Below are 18,270 nucleotides of genomic sequence, written 5' to 3' on the forward strand. Positions count from 1 at the left end.
GAATAAGAGGTCAGGTATAAAGTGAGACAGGATGTTCCGAATGAGGCAGGTCAGTGTTCGACACCTGAAATACAAGGCCATTATCTCCCAACCCTAATCACACTGGGGCATAATACATATCTTCAAACTTTTTATATCTCTAATGACAGCATCGAGGGACTTGAAGATTTTTGTTGCTTATACCCCTGAATTTAGCATTTCAACACAGCCTAAATAGCCCAGACGGCCCAGAAATAGCGTCCGAGCAGTCATTATTGAAGGGCATCTTGGCCCTAAGTGGGAATTCTTGGCCGTACTTTGCCAAGTTCGTCTTCGGAAGGGAAAGGAAGGAAATTGGGGAAGAGAAAAGAAATGGAGCTCTACATTTTTTATTTTAAATGTAATTTAGTCTATGGCATGAGAAATTATTGTATATACTACGGAGTTCTGCATATGTACCGATATAACTAAATGAAACGCCGATGTGAAACCTCCAAGAACGCAAGACCCCTCCAAGACCCTCCAAGACCCCTATTATTTGTTCAGAGATTGTGGCGCTCCACTAAATTGAGACCGCTGATCAATTGGGTTTCTCTACGGAGTAGATTGAAATTATTTCCAAGTCATTTAACTTATTTAACCCATTTAGCCCATTTAATATCATTTAAGAGACCTTTAGTTCGTTTGATTTCCCGTTCTTCTTTTTCTTTTTGCTTTCAGTCGTTCCTTCCATTTTCGCGCCATTGCGCTGTCACTCGTTAATCGTCTTATCTCACTTTATATCGGCTTATTATATCCTTATTATATCCTTATTATATCCCCCCTTCTCTCTATATTGTGTCGATTTTCTATACTTTGATTTCACAATGATTGTATGTGTTGTCGCATCTCTATAATTATGGCCCCAAAGCTGACCTTTTAGTCTTACGCCGGTCTCTTCGCATCAGTGTGTGCGCTTGCCAGCACCGCGGCCGCTCTGACCCCACTCGAAGTCAGCGGCAAGGACTTTGTTGATTCCAAGACCAAGGATCGTTTCCAGATTATCGGTGTTGAGTAAGACTTCCTTACCTCCAGGGCTATTCATTTCCAACATCCTACGGTGGCTGACCTCTCCTATAGTTACCAGCCCGGTGGTGAAGCTGGCTTCACCACGAAGCTAGACCCTTTGAGCGACGCAGATGTCTGCTTGCGTGATGCTGCCCTGATGCAGCGCCTAGGTGTAAGTCTAGACCCCCGCGTTCCTTACCGTACAGCAACTTAATTTCCATAGGTCAACACCATCCGTGTGTACAACCTGGAACCCTCTCTCAATCACGACGAGTGTGCGTCGATCTTCAACGCCGCCGGTATCTACATGATTCTCGATGTCAGCAACCCTCTGGCCGGTGGCTATCTGGACCGCAGCGCCCCCTGGACCACCTACAGCGCCATCTACTACAAGCAGGTGTTCGGTGTCATCGAGGGCTTCAAGAACTACGACAACGTCCTGGGCTTCTTCGCTGGAAATGAGGTGATCAACGAGGATGCCCATTACTTGGCCCCCAAGTACATCCGTGCCGTCGTTCGTGATATGAAGGATTACATCGCCAAGAATGCTAAGCGCGCCATTCCCGTTGGATACTCCGCTGCCGACATCCGTAACATCTTGATGGACACTACTCACTACTTCGAGTGTGAACTTACGAACTCAACCTCTTCCCGCGCTGACTTCTTCGGCCTCAACTCTTACTCTTGGTGCGGTGACTCTTCTTACAAGGCCAGCGGCTTCGATGTCTTAACCGAGGACTTTACCAACGCCACTATCCCCGTTTTCTTCTCCGAGTACGGCTGTAACGATGTCAAGCCCCGTATCTTCACCGAAGTGCAGGCCCTCTACGGCGTGGAGATGACCCAGGCTTTCTCTGGTGGTCTCGTTTACGAATGGACACAGGAGAAGAATGACTACGGCCTGGTCAAGGTCAACGACTCCAATACCGTGACCACTCTTATCGACTATGATAACTTCCAGAAACAGCTCAACAAGCTGGACATGGACCGCATCATGTCAAGCAACGCCACACAGGCCAATGTTAAGGCCGAGGCATGCAGTGCCTCACTCATCAAGAGCAAGACCTTCTACGATGCCTGGGACCTGCCCGAGGTTCCTTCCAAGGTCTCGGACTACATCAAGAACGGTCTGCCCGGTGCCACCACCGGCAAGTTGGTCTCTGTCTCGTCCACCGCCATCCCCCAGAAGGTTTATGACTACACCGGTAAGGAGATTACCGGTGTCAAGTTTGAGGTGAAGAGCGGTGCTAACACCCCGTCTTCCACCGGCTCGAGTTCCTCCGGATCAAGTTCCTCCTCCGGTTCCTCTAGCTCCTCCTCCAGCTCCGGCACTTCCACCCCTAATGCTGCCTCTTCTAATGGCGCTCCCTTGATTACCCTTGGTGGTGTAGGAGGTTTCTTCATGCTTCTTGCATCCCTGGTGTAATTGCCTTGTCGGCTTTTGATTAGTTCATTTCTGAGATTCAGAGTTCGGGCTGAGATGACCAAGAGGCTGATATTGGGTCTCGAGGATCACTCTTCTGTATGGCTTAGTCGTATCTTTTTTTGCCCGGCTTTCTTGTGATTCAGTTTTCAATTTGTACATGATTCCTTCGGAATAATCCACGGCTGTGGTTTTTCTTCTCGTGTTTTCAAACTTCCAGCATCAAACCATCACATATACACTGGGAAGGAGTTAGTAGACACAATATGGTGGCAAGAAATACTTTTACTTTCTGCTAGTGTTTTTGTCACTAATAGTCTTATTTCCTCCTTTCTTGTAAATATCACAGCTTGGAAGAACGATCCTTATAGATTGAAGCGCCAATAGCTTTCCCTCGATCGACTCCTTCAGCCCTAGTCTTCAAGATCCGCTTCAAAATCTTGCCAGAGGGACTCTTAGGAATCTCACCTATCAGAATAACCCCGCCCCGAAGCTTTTTATGAGGAGCTAGTTTCCTATTAACGTAGGCTACCAATTCTTCTGCGACCTGCTTCGTTGGTTTATCTGTATTTTCAAGAACCACATAAGCAAACGGTATCTCGGACGCAATCTTCTGGACAACAAGTCCAATCACAGCAACATCACGGACAAGCGGATGTTCATGCAGGATGCTCTCTATCTCCGCCGGGGGAATTTGGAAGCCTTTGAATTTAATGAGGTCCTTTAAGCGATCTGTGATAAAGAGATTCCCCTTCTCATCTTCGAATCCGATATCACCAGTTCTGAACCATCCATCGGGTGTGATGGAATGCGCAGTGGCCTCGGCGTTGTTGTGATAGCCTGGGAAGATGGTCGGTCCTCGAAGACACAGTTCGCCTTGGCCTTTGCTCACTGGGTTGCCTTGTTCGTCAATGAACTTCCTCTCGACTTGGGGATATGGAGGACCACATGACCCCATTGCTTGATCCCATCGGTCCCATCTCTGTTGGAATAAGTTATTTAACGCACAGAAGAGTTATATGTATCTGATGGAGGATACCTGCAAGTGGGAGGGAGCTGTCGACTCGGTCAACCCAAATCCCTGACGCACCGGAATCTTCAGACGATCGTACACAGCACGGATTAGATCCGGTGCTAGTGGTGCACCACCCGAGGTTACCATTCTCAATGATGATAGTTGTTCGCGCGTCATTGCAGGATCTTTGGCAAGGTGCAGAACAACAGGCGGGGCAACATATAGATGGGTGATTGATTCGGTTTTGATGTTGTGCAAAAAGGATTTGACGGAGAACTTCTCCACTATTGTTGTTTCTATTCCCATCAAAAGAGGGAAATGTACTAGACATACAAGGCCTGCATATAGACTGGTTAGCCTGTAAATGAAGTTATCTCCATTTAAAGTTGACATACCAAAGATATGATATGTTGGTATGAATGCGAGGAATCGATCTTGTCTCCAGCTTATATGTGCACCGTCAACTTGTCTCTGTATGATGAGCTGCGCCACAAGATTGCCATGGGTGATCCTTGCCCCCTTGGACCGTCCCGTAGTCCCGGAAGAGTATACCAAAAAGGCTGTATCTGCGACCGCGTCCATCTTCGGGCGTGTTGTTCCAGGTGCTCCACCTCCTAACATAGATTCCACATGTTGCAGCTCTGCTTCTGGAGAATCGGGACCGAGAACCAACATGTGAGCAACAGGAAAGTCGACGCGCTTTGCAGCTGCAATTGCAGTGTCTAGGAGCGAGGTGTGTACAACAAGTGCTTTTGCCCCAGTATCACTGAGTTGGTATTTCAACTCATCGGCAGTGTATGTCGGGTTGGCCGGTGAGACTACTCCTCCGGCCCAATGGCATCCCCAAAATAACGCTGGGATATCGATGTTGTTTGGTGCAAAGACTAAGAGAATATCACCCTTCTGCCACCCCCATTGGCTTTGAAGATTGGCACCAAAACTTAGGGCTTGAGATCGGATGTCGCTGTAGGTCCGGACTTCGCCTGATGGCGATTTGAAGACGACTATACCCTGTTAGTGTCTAGTTTTGATATGGGCGAAATATACGTACTGTGGTCGTCTGGGAAAGGCTTCTCTCTTCTTTCGAAGAGACAATCCCAAACATCAAGCGGAGGAATCTCTATGTGTTGCATGGTTGTGGATGAAGTATGGGGGAGTTCAAGTTATGTACATATGTGTAAGTGGTTCCAGGCCATGACGCAAGAACTTCCTCACATCCGATCTTTGCCTGTAAATGATTTGTTTTTGATATTTTGATATTTTGACATCTCTTTTAAATATTACATATACCCAATTCGGTCATCACATTTTAAACCTTTTTCGCTATGTTCTATATTTGGGGATTAACAATAAAGAATATCTATAAAAAGGCATCTTCGAGAAGGCAACTAAAAAGACAACTAAAAAGACAATTTAGAAGGGAACAAAAAGAGTACCCAAAAAGAAGAGACAATCTTAAATTTAGTGGGTGACATCCTTTGAGATCAAATTGAAAGTTGACAGAGGGATTTCTAGGTTGTCCATACTGGGTGTTATAAGGAGGTTGGATCCAGTGCTAGCCGGTCAATATCATATCAAGAGGAATGTTTCGATTGATACAAAGGCAAACACTTGAAAACATTGAACAATAACATGACAGGAAATCAAGATGCAAAATGCAAAATGCAACATGCAACATGCAACATAAATCAAAATCGACTCTAAACAGCTCTCGCTTTCCCCTTACCCTTGCCTGACGGTGAAGCAGGCATTGGCCCCGGCGCGAGAGATGGAAATTCCTCCCACTCCTCTACACCCTCCTCGCGACTCTTGCCCTCGGCCAAGCTGAGCTGAATTGCAAACTCTAGATCATCCATCTCTTGCTGTCTACTGCCCTCGGCCTCCTCAGCTCTAGGCGATGGTTGTTGAGGCGGGTATACTCCCTTGGCATACTTGATAGGGATAGACAACGTCTGGCCAATACCTTGCTCGTCAAGCAAGCTAAGACGAATTGCCTCGGCCAGTTCGTCGTCATCATTATCGTCCGCAGCATCCTGATAGGGAGAGGAAGAGGACGAGATTTCGCCAAGGCCAACCGAACTAGGACCAGGGGTGTCGAATGAAGTGCTTGTGGCCGAGCTGGAGACTGCGGCGCTGTCCGTGAGTTTCGTCGCATTGGCAGAGCAGGCTTCCTCGCTCAGGAGTTGGGCATACAGCAAAAGCTGTTCTTCGTCAATGTCTGGCCCAAGAAGATCAATTCCGAAACGCGCGCTCAAATGTGCTCGTTCTTTCTCATCGGCAATCCTTTGACGCTCCATATCAAGGCGTTCATCTTCAATAAAGTCCTCAATTGCACCCCGACCGCTATTGTTGAAGCGTTGGCCTTCGCCAGCCCCGTTGCCGCCACGCATTAAGTGGCGGAGGCGGCGCTTGCTACTCTTATACTGATCAGCCTCGGAAGAACTGTAAGACCAGTATCGCAAGTGGGTTCCAAGTGAGACCATTCCACGCAGAACGGTTGGGTCTGTATCAAGGCATATTGCGCCTGTGGCATAGTAATTGTTTCCAACACCCAGAATAGATGCCTCGGCCTGCACAAGTCTACGGCGGGCCCGAGTTGAAAAACGGGAGTTGATCGTCCGGATTGGCTTGGTAGACGATGCTAGCGGATCCCAGGCTTGCACAAGGCCATCATTACCGCCATGAACAAGATACAACGATGTGATGGCCAAGGAAGACACCTGGGGCGAGTCTGTTTGAATGATGCGCAATGAGGAAATGGAATTGATCATCTCTGCAGACTTCGCCGCTGGGGCTCGGATATCCCAGACATACACCATCCCGGTGCGTGTTCCAACAGCTAGGTATCGAGCGCGTTGCCCAGGAACTTCTAGGCCCGACCGTGGCCGATCCATATGTGGTAAAATTGGGGAGGATGTTGCAGACGAAGTAGAGCTCCCGGACATAGCCAAAAGAGGATCCTCCTCAGCGGTGAGAGTCGCGAAAGTTGATGTGTCCAATGCGGTAGTGCTCACTTCCGTAGATTTGCGATCACCGAAAACAAAATCGGACAGACGCCATCCAAACTTGGTCTGATGTGAGCCCATCCGTCCGGAGGACAGAGAAGGGGGAAGACTGCCGGTGATGCTCGGACTTTGTATGTTCACTGGGCCACCGAAGAGTGATGGCGGGGCTTGTGGTGTATCCGATAAGGGCTCTGGCGTGGCCGATGAGCTGGAATCAGACTTAGAAGCAGTACGCATGAACCGCCGGAGCGATGCCTTTGTATCTTCGCCCGAGCCACGAGCAATTATAATGACAGACTCGCCTGCCCCGCACCCGTCATCGCCAGCAAAATCCACCTTAAGATCGCGTTGCATGTCCCAGCTTTCACAGACCTTGCGGAAGTGTTTGGGCTTGAAAGAGATAAAATTCTCAATCTCCTTCGTTTCAGCGGCAATCTGGTGCTCATTAAGCCCCATGGAATCGGAAGATGAGCGTGGACTGTAGCTGCCATCGACCAATTCACGATTAAAGGGGTCTGGGCGTGCCACACGTCTGCTCTCTTCCACCATCTCCCAATGAACACTTCTGCCAGTCTTCCAAGCCACTTCATCAAGCTGTTCGGTGTTAAGTTTAGCTGTGAGTGGAATCTCAGGTGCCCGAGGAAGTTCTGTCAGGTAGAATATTTCCCCTAGAGCATTGAGGGCAACAGCCCAAATTCGTTTTCCTGAATGGCGCTTGGGTGAATACTGATCATCCACGGCAATGCCAATAATAGGAACACCAGGTGACAGGACCCATCTAGCAGTCACTTGACCGGGTTCGTATCGCCTTTCGTAGGTCGGATGAGGGCCTATAGAATACGCCGTCAACACGCCCGAAGACGATCCAGACAGCATTCCTACCAGCCCCTGGGTCATCTTGAGGATGTGGGAGGATTTAGCAATCCACACTGAACAGACAGCATGTGTGATCATGTTCACGGCGGGAATGCCGAGTGGTGGGTGAGAACCCAAATCCGAAGCTCCCAAGAAACGACCGCGCTGCTCCGTCGCGGAGATGAAGTAGCTGCGGCCTTGGGGACAGCCTTCTCCATAGATCATGCCATATGGTTGACTGACGTCCATCAAGTTGGGCACACCGACCATATCACCCGATCCGAGGCCGTATTGCGCTTCACCAGGGAACATATCTGCAAAGTGGCGGAACATTTGGTGGTCGGAGACACCCCAGGTGCCGACTTTCACAGTCGATGGGTCACTGGCAGACGCAATCCCTTGCTCTGCGGCTCCATGGATGAAGAGAGGGTTCTTGTCAGGCCTGAAAGAAGCATGTATGTGACTGACCGGAAAGAGGAGCTGTGATGTATACGTAGCTATGGCACTACCATGGCGAGCACTCGCCGCGCGTACAGTTCCATGCTTCTTGGACGGGTTAAACTGGGCCGGTTTGCCACGGGCTAACGAGTGCATCAAGCGAGTGCGCAAGATGTATTCACTGCGCCAGGAGGCCAGGGCGGTCAGCCTTGCAAAGAATCGCCTGTCCGACTGTAGGTCTGCCGCATCGGAATTGGTACGTCGACCATCCTCAAGGGCATGGGGCCCTGGGAAGAATCGCGAGAAGGCGATTCTCCAAGCATGAGGAGTGGTAACCAGCGCATGGAATCGGCGGGATACCAACGTGATAGCGGACAAGGATTGAGGTGGTAGATGCGATAGGATATGAGTGAGAACCTCTGGAAATCACAGTTAGGAACAATTGCGCCGTAGGATTGCAGGACACCTACCATTTGGAAATGCGTCAAGAGATGTTTGCGACTGTCCGATAGAAGCCACCAAGCAAGACCCAGCAATCGCTGCTTCTCTGGTGGGAGTCCGAGCTTTCTCATGATGGCTCACTCGATCGGCCGAGGGCGGGGTATGGCGACCGTCGACCTCGTTCAAGGACGCATGAGATTTGTTTTGTGTCGACATGCTCGGGACGTCTGCAGAGTCTCTGATCTCCTCTCGCGAGAGGAAATCAGAGACTTGAGCGTCGTCGAGGTCATGTCCATGCTGGGTGGGACTGATAATGACTGGGTATGAGTCAACGGGGGTCGTATGTTGAGACACGGAAGTAGGCTCTGGTTGCATAAAAAGGTCTTGACGGAAAGATGAAGTGGTAGCGACTGAGCCAGCGGAAAAGCCTGGGTCAGTCGAGTCAAGAAATGCGACGTAAAGGGTTTATAGGAAAGTGATACGGCGTTGAAGAGAGAGAAATGGGGGAGAGCAAAGATGCCGAAGGCGAGACAAAGTGGCCATCCCGCACATTAAGCAGATGCGGTTATCGCGGACAACGATCACGGGGGTACTTTGGTCCTATTGGTTGTTAGGTTTCACCGCAGGATTTTCCGCCTTTCAACACAGTTCAATTGATCTGATGAGAATTGTCACTAGATTTTGTAGTAACCTTGGAAGTGAGTTATTTATACAGGAGTAGAATAGTTCGCCGCTAGTATGGCTTCTATACTCAACAATATAGGATTTGGATAAGATCCGTGAACTCTTTTCTAAGGTCTTTTCAGGTCCTTCTTTATGACAAACTTGGAATCTGTCATAAATTGAGAATAGGTGTAGAGCGTATTTCCTATAAATGGGCTTTGAATGTTTTTTCAAACACATTATATACGTGACTAGAAGCTCTTACTCAGTTAACTTGCAATTTTCTGCTGGCAATAAAAGCGAATAGGGCCGCTAGGTACTCGCACGCGTTGCAGATGCGGCATATGCGGCTCTGTTCTATTTTAGATACTACTACTCCGTAGGGCTATATATGATATGGCAAAAGAGGTAGTATTTGATAATAGTTGGGAAGCTACCTCTTATTAACCATTACCTTATTTTTTAAAAAAAAGAAAATTCCCACCTTTAATGCATTTATACTGAATGGCCGCTATTCAGAACGCGTTCAGCACGTGACAGCGCGACAGAAGGCAAATCAGCGAGCTCTGGAGTATCACCCATTGTCTCAGTACGAATCAGTTACGAATCAGATGTGATTATTCTGGAATGGCTCATTGATACACGTCATTTTTCCAGTAATCCCCCCCCTCGGTACCTCATCAACCCCAATCCTCCCGCATAAAGGCCAGTTCTGGATGAGACACGTGAGTTCGGTCAACCAAAATGCCTGGAGCAAATGGTAAGATGCTCTCAACACTGAATCTCTATTCAGCCTACTGATATATCTTTAGAGGCGGAAACAATTCGCATTCTAATCTCTACCGATAACCATGTCGGCTACAACGAGCGAGACCCGATCCGTGGGGACGACAGCTGGAAGAGCTTCCACGAAATAATGTGCCTGGCCAAGGAACGGGATGTCGATATGGTACTCCTGGCCGGAGACTTGTTCCATGAGAACAAGCCATCGCGAAAATCCATGTACCAGGTCATGCGGTCAATTCGAATGAACTGTTTCGGGGATAAGCCCTGTGAGCTAGAGATGCTCAGCGATGCAAGTGAGAACTTCCAGGGAGCGTTCAACCATGTCAACTATGAGGACCTGGATATGAATATCGCGATTCCTATCTTCTCTATCCACGGAAATCACGACGATCCCTCGGGAGAGGGCCATCTAGCCGCACTGGATCTATTGCAAGTGTCCGGCCTTCTCAACTATTATGGCCGGACTCCGGAATCAGACAACATTCAAATTAAGCCTGTCTTGTTACAGAAAGGCCGGACAAAGCTTGCGTTGTACGGAATGAGCAACGTTCGAGACGAGCGACTGTTCCGTACTTTTCGCGACGGCAAGGTTAAATTCTTCCAACCGTCTGTCCAGAAAAATGACTGGTTCAATTTGATGTCTGTGCATCAGAACCATCATGCTCACACAGAAACCAGTTACCTGCCGGAGAATTTTCTTCCCGAATTTCTCGATTTGGTCGTCTGGGGCCATGAACATGAGTGCTTGATTGATCCTAAGCTCAACCCAGAGACCAAATTCCATGTTATGCAACCAGGATCGTCTGTCGCAACGTCTTTGGTACCTGGAGAGGCCGTCGCAAAACAGGTCTCGATTTTAAGCGTAACTGGTCGAGAATTCAAAAACGAACCTATCCGATTAAAGACAGTACGACCGTTTGTGATGCGAGAAATTGTATTGTCCGAAGAAAAGGGAGCCCAAAAGCTTGCGCGCAAGGAGAATAATCGCACAGAAGTAACTCGGTTCCTCATGTCTATTGTCGAAGAGCTGATCGAAGAAGCCAACGCAGAATGGCTAGAGATGCAAGGCGACCGCATTGATGAGGACGATGATGACACACCAGAGGCTCCGCTTCCTCTCGTTCGCCTCCGCGTGGAGACTTCCACACCTGAAGGAGGCAGTTACGATTGTGAAAACCCACAGCGATTCTCCAACCGCTTCATTGGTAAAGTAGCTAACGTGAATGACGTGGTGCAATTCTACCGCAAGAAAAAAACCGCTTCTACGTCGCGCAAAGATGATAAATCTGTCGATGAGTCGGCTGTCTCTCATCTATCGGCCCTTGACACCGTGAAAGTCGAACAACTAGTGCGCGAGTTCCTCTCATCGCAGTCATTAAGCATTCTGCCACAGAATTCGTTTGGAGACGCTGTTGCCCAGTTCATTGACAAGGATGACAAGCATGCAATGGAGATGTTCGTCAATGAATCCCTCGAGAGCCAGGTCAAACACTTGTTGGCCTTGGATCGTGAAGAGGACGAAATGGATGATGAGGAGAAAGAAAAAAGCTCGCTAGTCAGTGCTATGGAAAAATATCGCGATCAGATGGAAACCATGTTTTCAAAGGGAGTGAAGAAGCGAACTCGCGGAAAGAAGCGCTTCAAGCCCAAGCCAGATGGTTGGGATTCCGAGTTTGATGGCGTGTGGGAAGACCAGCCCGGTGCCCTTATTCATTCCGAAAATGAAGGTGGGGACCCAGCAGAGGACGAAGCTGGAGAAGATGGGACAGTGCCCGCTGGTGGTCGTGCGGCAGCCTCTACTCGCGGTCGTGGTAGGGGTCGTGGTCGAGGTGGGACGTCCAGTTCACGAACCAACAAGTCCAAACCTACCCCGGAAACAAAGACTACGAAGGGCCGCAAAAAGCAAGCAGTTTCAGACGAAGAATCAGACGTGATTATGCTGGATGACGATGATGACGATGTTATAGCCAATGTCATTTCCGATGATGAGGACGATGATTCCCAGGCACTGTTCGTCAAGCAGCCTCGCTCTACTACCACCGCAAAGCCACGAAAATCTGCCCTTACGACAACGACGACGACTCGGCGCCTCGGTGGACGTGCTGCTGCCTCGCCAGCTCCGTCGTCGGTTACTGCTGGGGGAGTGCTTCTCGGCGAGCCCCTGCGCGCAGTAAGCCAGCTCAGTCTACGCTCAACTTCTCCGCTTCACAGGCCACCGCGCCTCAGTCATCACGACCTAGCCGCTCCACCCGTAACATGAGTGTTATCAGCGATGGTATTGATGACGATGATGATGACGACGACGACGCCTTTGAAGAAATGCCGACCACCTCGAGGCGTCGCAGGTGATTGGTGATTGACATCCATGGATGTTTATGCCTTTATGCATGTATGGAGTTATCGAAAACCACTTGGGTGTTGACATCAGCGTTGTTATCTTCAATTTACTTAATGATATCCTCAAATTATGACTCCCAACTATCAAATATATAATGATCAATAATAAAGATTAACAAAGGCACCCTTTCGGATGAAGTATACCAAGCACGCTAGCCTCAACACGCAGTTTCCCCTTACTACTCAGACCCAGGGGCTTCAATAACCCAATACCCGAACGAGATCTCTTTCAAATAAACAAAATGTGAACCTTACATATTTTCCTGTACTTGATCACAAAGAACCAGAGACTAGATCTCTCCTCGTTCCATCAACCCCGCATTCTCAGCCGAGGGACACACTCACCTCGGCCGTGCGATGCAAGCGATGTGAAGGAAAACAAAAGGGCAAAATAGGATCAATCATTTATTGCCTGATATTCTACTACCTCTGTGTACAGGGATACAAAACAGTATTTGATTAAAGCACAATGACATACAAGGGCCGTCCCATCCGCATTGCAGGTTAGTAGTATACCTGCATTCATGATGTACTCCAACTGACCTATCAGGTGCCTCGGGCTCTGCCTCAGACCGGCGTCAGGCTATCGCTGAATTTGCGCATCACCACCCAACCGATCCTATCGATGTGATCATTGCCGATTTCATGAGCGAGTTTAACATGGCCACTGCCGCGGGTCGGCGCGTGGACCAGGCAACCTCCCAAGAACCAACAGCTCCGGCCTACGAGCTCTCCTTTCTCGAAGCACTTGAGCCAGCTCTGGATGATTTAGCCAAGTATGGGATTAAGCTCGCGGTCAATGCTGGAGTGACCGACACAAAGGGCCTCTACGAGGTGGTGATGCGTATGGTTGAGGCAAAGAAGTTGGACTTGAAGGTCAGTCAGAGCCTTACTAAGAACTGATCAAAAGTTGCTGATTTGAATCCCTAGGTTGCGTGGGTTTCCGGGGATGAAGTGCTATCTACCGTCCAGAAGGGATTGACTTCCGGGTCTGAATTTCGCAACGTCTACACAGGCGAGCGATTGGCAGATTGGTCATTCGAGCCTATCTATGCGCAGTGTTATCTCGGTGGCCTCGGCATTGCGGCTGCACTCGCCGATGGTGCTGATATCGTATTATGTGGGCGGGTCTCGGATGCTTCACCTGTCATCGGAGCTGCTTACTGGTACCATGGCTGGCAGCGAGATGAGCTTGACAAGCTGGCGAATGCTTTTGTGGCAGGCCATCTGATTGAGTGCAGCAACTATGTCTGCGGTGGCAATTTTACAGGTTTCAAGGCCCTAGAGCACGTAGGTGGAGATGGCTGGACCAATATCGGATATCCCATCGCCGAGATCTCTGCCGAAGGTGACGTTGTGATCACCAAGCAAGCACATGCTACCGGTGGGGCCGTAACTGTTGATACGTGCACATCCCAACTGCTCTATGAGATACAAGGACCTTGGTACTTCAACTCCGATGTCACAGCGGTCCTCGATGGTATCCACTTCTCACAGCGTGGTGTCAATCATGTCGCTGTTCATGGGGTACGATCTGGCCCTCCTCCGCCTACCACTAAGGTTGGTATCACTGCGCGAGGCGGGTTCCAGGCAGAGGCATGGTGGTTTTTGACCGGTTTAGATATCGAAGCCAAAGCTCGCATGCTGGAGGCACAGATTCGCCAATTGTTGTCACCTTATTCGGACAAATATACATCGCTCAATTTTGATTTGTTAGGCTCTTCCCTCTCTGATCCACACAGCCAGAACCGTGCTACTGTGCCGCTGCGCATCGTCGTACAGGCACGAAATGCTGAGGACCTTGCACCAACACGGTTCCTGAAACCTATCACCGACAACATCATGCAGGGCTACCCTGGCGCTACATTTCACTTGGACATGCGCCAGGGATTCCCGCGTGCCATTTTTGAGTACTATGTCAGCTTGCTGCCACAATCCGCGGTCCAGCACCGCATTCACATGCCCTGGAAGCCGGTGGCATCCGCGCAGACTCTCGATATCTCACCTCCGGCAAACACTAGGACATATCCATCACGCCAACCCTCACAGCCCATCACTGACACTGACGGGCCCGTCGACCTTACCCACGACTTTGGGCCGACGACTCGTGGCCCTCTAGGCTGGATCGTTCATGCACGCTCTGGGGACAAAGGTGCCGACGCTAACTGTGGCTTCTGGGTGCGTCACCGTGACGAGTATCAATGGCTGCGGGCGTTGTTGTCTGTTGACAAGGCGCAAGAGCTGTTGGGAGATATTGGCCACGAGAACCAGAAGTTGGCAATTGAGCGCTTTGAGTTACCTAGTCTTCATGCGGTGCATTTCCTGTTTCGCAATCTACTAGACCGCGGTGTCGGTGTGACCACCACGGTCGATTTCCTGGGGAAGAATGTGGCGGAATATCTGCGGGCGCGGCATGTTGATCTCCCTGTGCGATTCTTGAATCGAGGAAAGCTATAGAACGGGGCTCACTACCCCGTTTTTCTCGGCCTTAGAGAATCACAACATTATTGTCCGATCGAGAAGTGGTATGATCTTAGAGGCTTCGAAAGTCATACATACTCCTTATAACATACCGTACCCGTCAAAAACATATGTACTGAAAAGCAGATATCGCAGTGCATAGTTTGTTGTTGAGAAAGCAAACCATGATGCTCTCTGCTATGATAAAGGAGTGTATATACCTACATAGGTAGTATCAGTCTATCAACCTTAGAAGGCTATACACGCCTTCTAAGACCCTTTCTTCCTCTCTTTCCCCCAGAATATACTGCAATTATCTATCTACTTCTTTTCGTTCTAACTTTAGACCCAACCCCTCCCGAACCCCTGTCCTCCACGTGTTGTCCCCGGTACCTCCGGGCTTATCCCGGCACTAAGACAAATGCGACATGGTGTCTGACTCAGTTGTGCTCGTAGGCTACTGAAAGCCTTGATTTATAATGTGACTCATTTAAAATGTGACTCAATTGTCTTTTGGAATAAGCTCATTGCAATCTACGGAGCACAACATACAGAGTAGAGTAGAAGGTAGCATTCAGGCAGGTGGGCACATATATATAATTGTTAATCGCCTCAAGTTTTCTGTTGTACAACTAGCAGCAATGTCTTCAGACCTGATCAATATCGCAAAGCTTTCCGACGGTGGGTCGTCGGAACCTCAAATCCAACATAGGCTCGACCTTTTGAACAAATGGAATATCCCCCTGGGCTCAAAGATCCTCGAGATTGGTTGCGGACAAGGAGATTTCACCTTGGTAGCGGCCTATACGGTGGGCGACCAGGGCCATGTCACAGGAATTGATCCGGCACCATTGGATTACGGTTAGTTTCATTTGAAGCAATGGCATAAGAGTCGGGCTGATAATCCCACCAGGCTCACCTATGACTCTGGGAGAAACACAAGAAAAGCTCAAGCAGAATCCCATCGGCGACCGAATGACATTCTATCAATCAACCCTTGAAGATTTCCTCAATTCAAGCGTTTCGGAGCAAGTTTATGACTATGCTATGTTTGTGCATTCGGTTTGGTACCTGCCATCTGCCGACGCGCTGCTGCCAATGCTGGCAGCTCTCCGCGGAAGAACGAAACATCTTCTCATTTCGGAGTACTCGATCGATGTCGGCGGCGATATCGCCGTTCTGCCACATCTGCTAGCAGCAATCTCGCAAGCTGAATTCAACTCTAGAAGCAATGCCTTAGATCGGAATGATAATGTTCAATCCATTATCACCCCACAGATGATTTGTGCGGTGGCGCAAAAGGCAGGGTGGGAGCTTCAGAAAGAAGACATTGTTGAGTCCGCCGAAGGACAAGAGGATGGAAGGTGGGAGGTTCATCGAGTCTTATCGGAAGAATATGCTCTCAGATCGGGGTCATCCGGGGATGCTAGTCGGCAAGGCTTTGCAAGTGCCTTGATCCAGGCTGTTGCAGAGAGCAAGCGGGCACTTGGACCGAGCCCAAAACCTAAGACATTGCCTACGTGGCTGGGCTCTTGGGTGTGAATATTGTGATAGGGATTAGCATGCCGCCGCTTTATCCTCGCCGATTGCTTTTATTTTCCGGAATAACAGTGGTGAATTTGATTAAACAGTCTGAAATATCGGTCTATTCACTCTCATTTATAACCATTCTCGCCTCTTTTCCAAAAATCTTCCGTATGCTATATCGGTAAATATAGTTTGATATTACTATTTTGAACCCATAGAACCCATGCCTAGATACACTATTGGTCATGTATTTCTGTCACATATAAATACCCTGGGTGTGAGGCCGTAGGTACATCAACCCACTTTCAGGTTCCTAATCCTATTTCTCTTTCCTCTTGTAAGCTGATTAAACGCGATCATGCCATGAAAGACAAGCCCGTAGCGATATTTGCCTTAAGGTCCTTGAGAACCACCTCGAGCAATTTAGTCTCATGTTCAGATATTTTGCCAATAGGCAAGGCTTTGGTAGCACCCGTCTTTCCAAGCTGGATCTTGACAGCGAAGTAGTCAACTCCAAGATCAGCAGCAATCTCCTTGCCTCCTGGAATTCCCGGCAGGTAGACAAAGGCTTCCTCGGTAATGGACTCTCCCCTTTTACCCGCAAGAAGAGCCTTGACGAAGCGGAAACCAGCGTAGGCCATGCAAGTCGTGGCGCTTCCAGCCCCCTGCTTGCTCTTGACGATTTCGTCGCCACCAAATTGAACACCTGTTGGTATGGTTGGTAAAGTAACTTTTGCCTTTCGGGGCATGGCAAACTTACGGTTAATCACAGTCGCTAGAGTTTCGTCGTCCAAGTTGACCGGGGGCTGAGCCTGACTGTACAGGGGAAGAATGGTAGCACCACTGTGACCACCAATGACCGGGATCTTGAAGTCCTTGGGATCAATATTGTCGCCCAAGGCGTGGGCAGCAAATGTAGAGGCACGAACAACATCCAAGGTCGTCACACCGAAGATATGCGTTGGATTAAAAACGCCGGCTTTCTTCAGTACCTCAGTGGCAACTGGCAGAGTCGAGTTGACCGGATTCGTAACAACACAACACATCGCTTGTGGACATGTGACCGCAATCTCAGTGAAGATGTCTCGAATAATGCCGGCGTTAGTCTAGATTGTAGTTAGCACTTGACTTCCCACGCATTTCTTTTACAGCACCACGACTGTTGGGGGGTAATATTCACCTTGAACAAATCTAAGTAATCATGGTCAGTAATTTACCTTCATCAAGCACTATATGAATACATTGCTTACCATCTCTAGTCATACCAGGCTTGCGAGCGATACCGGCGGTTACTACGACAACATCTGCGCCATTGAGGGCCTTCTTGAGACCAGAGTCCTCGGGAAGATAGCCACTGACCCTGGCCCTGGTGTCGATATGGTTCAAATCGGTGGCAATTCCGGGTACGTGGACAACATCATAGAGTGAGATCTCATCAAATAGATCACTCTTCCATTAGTCAGACACTTATCCTCGGGTGTGATAGCTTCTAAAGTGAATTTATCAGGGAGGACATACTGCTTTGCACAGGAGACTGAGTGGGGTGCCGATTTGACCAGCGGCACCGAGCAGAGCAATTTTGACCATTTTTAGGGCTGAGAGGGGGCGAGCGATAAATATGGATTTGCTTGACTCTTGAATGTAGACTATGTGGGTGGACTGGACTTGATGCAAATGAGGAGAACGAGACCTTTTATGAACAGCGCCGTTGATCTCCAACTTCCAAGTAGTCATTGCTACGGCTCGGTCTTGACACCCTCGGGATGAGCGTGCGCTTCAAGGTATCGGCTGATAGTTCAACCGCACAGCCCATTTTCATGTAGTCGCCCAGGGACAATCTGGCTCAAATGCTATCGGTTTCGACCCCTCATTCTTGCTTATATACACAGGTAACTTCAGTGCCCCTAGTATCTGCTGATATCTAGATAGTTTCTTATAATCCTGTGCATGATGGGTAAGAAGCCAAACCAGATTTGCCTCAAAACATGCTGGTGACTACCTAGTTAGTAATTATCCCGTAATAGATCATTGGATCAAAATGGGCAATTTGTCTTAAGCATAGCCTTATTCTAATTTAACTGCTGGGGTTTATAGTTAGTTATATCAGGAATTTGGTATCATCAAACGAGTAGAGCATGGCGCACTACAAGACATATCCCACTAATGACTGAGGCTTTCTGGAACTTCAGTAATTCTCAAGTCGTTCAGCAATACAAGATACCTTATTTTGATAT

The 18,270-nt window shown here is 48.9% G+C and overlaps 7 protein-coding genes across 7 annotated transcripts; 4 read left to right on the forward strand and 3 right to left on the reverse strand.

The window, feature by feature from the left end:
• Nucleotides 1-845: 845 nt before the first annotated feature.
• On the forward strand, nt 846-2,452 carry gel2 (1,3-beta-glucanosyltransferase gel2; the record flags this gene model as incomplete). The annotated part of the gene is made up of 4 exons (XM_056869752.1): nt 846-851; nt 902-1,032; nt 1,099-1,198; nt 1,250-2,452. 4 exons carry the CDS (start codon nt 846-848, stop codon nt 2,450-2,452), a joined length of 1,440 nt encoding a protein of 479 aa, XP_056734536.1.
• Nucleotides 2,453-2,792: 340 nt separating this feature from the next.
• Nucleotides 2,793-4,597, reverse strand: N7487_002006 (acyl--CoA ligase; the record flags this gene model as incomplete). The annotated part of the gene is made up of 4 exons (XM_056869753.1): nt 2,793-3,431; nt 3,489-3,802; nt 3,860-4,468; nt 4,516-4,597. 4 exons carry the CDS (start codon nt 4,595-4,597, stop codon nt 2,793-2,795), a joined length of 1,644 nt encoding a protein of 547 aa, XP_056734537.1.
• A 567-nt stretch (nt 4,598-5,164) lies between these two features.
• Nucleotides 5,165-8,667, reverse strand: N7487_002007 (F-box and WD domain protein; the record flags this gene model as incomplete). Its single annotated transcript, XM_056869754.1, has 2 exons — nt 8,233-8,667; nt 5,165-8,181 (listed from the first exon to the last, which is right to left on the reverse strand). The coding sequence occupies exons 1-2, from the start codon at nt 8,576-8,578 to the stop codon at nt 5,165-5,167; spliced, it is 3,363 nt and encodes a 1,120-aa protein (XP_056734538.1). The 5' UTR covers nt 8,579-8,667.
• Nucleotides 8,668-9,550: 883 nt separating this feature from the next.
• On the forward strand, nt 9,551-12,001 carry N7487_002008 (MRX complex nuclease subunit; the record flags this gene model as incomplete). Its single annotated transcript, XM_056869755.1, is given in 3 exon segments — nt 9,551-9,626; nt 9,679-11,822; nt 11,837-12,001. The coding sequence occupies 3 exon segments, from the start codon at nt 9,611-9,613 to the stop codon at nt 11,999-12,001; spliced, it is 2,325 nt and encodes a 774-aa protein (XP_056734539.1). The 5' UTR covers nt 9,551-9,610.
• A 517-nt stretch (nt 12,002-12,518) lies between these two features.
• N7487_002009 (acyclic terpene utilization AtuA family protein) lies at nt 12,519-14,506 on the forward strand (the record flags this gene model as incomplete). The annotated part of the gene is made up of 3 exons (XM_056869756.1): nt 12,519-12,552; nt 12,600-12,925; nt 12,980-14,506. The coding sequence occupies 3 exons, from the start codon at nt 12,519-12,521 to the stop codon at nt 14,504-14,506; spliced, it is 1,887 nt and encodes a 628-aa protein (XP_056734540.1).
• Nucleotides 14,507-15,150: 644 nt separating this feature from the next.
• On the forward strand, nt 15,151-16,051 carry N7487_002010 (class I SAM-dependent methyltransferase; the record flags this gene model as incomplete). The annotated part of the gene is made up of 2 exons (XM_056869757.1): nt 15,151-15,370; nt 15,423-16,051. 2 exons carry the CDS (start codon nt 15,151-15,153, stop codon nt 16,049-16,051), a joined length of 849 nt encoding a protein of 282 aa, XP_056734541.1.
• Nucleotides 16,052-16,392: 341 nt separating this feature from the next.
• N7487_002011 (malate dehydrogenase) lies at nt 16,393-17,623 on the reverse strand (the record flags this gene model as incomplete). The annotated part of the gene is made up of 5 exons (XM_056869758.1): nt 16,393-16,742; nt 16,797-17,142; nt 17,217-17,227; nt 17,287-17,485; nt 17,555-17,623. 5 exons carry the CDS (start codon nt 17,621-17,623, stop codon nt 16,393-16,395), a joined length of 975 nt encoding a protein of 324 aa, XP_056734542.1.
• Nucleotides 17,624-18,270: the final 647 nt, after the last annotated feature.

Source organism: Penicillium crustosum (assembly GCF_028827405.1).
Source record: "Penicillium crustosum strain IBT 35664 chromosome Unknown utg000001l_segment0_segment0, whole genome shotgun sequence".
In the NCBI taxonomy this organism is placed as follows: domain Eukaryota; kingdom Fungi; phylum Ascomycota; class Eurotiomycetes; order Eurotiales; family Aspergillaceae; genus Penicillium; species Penicillium crustosum.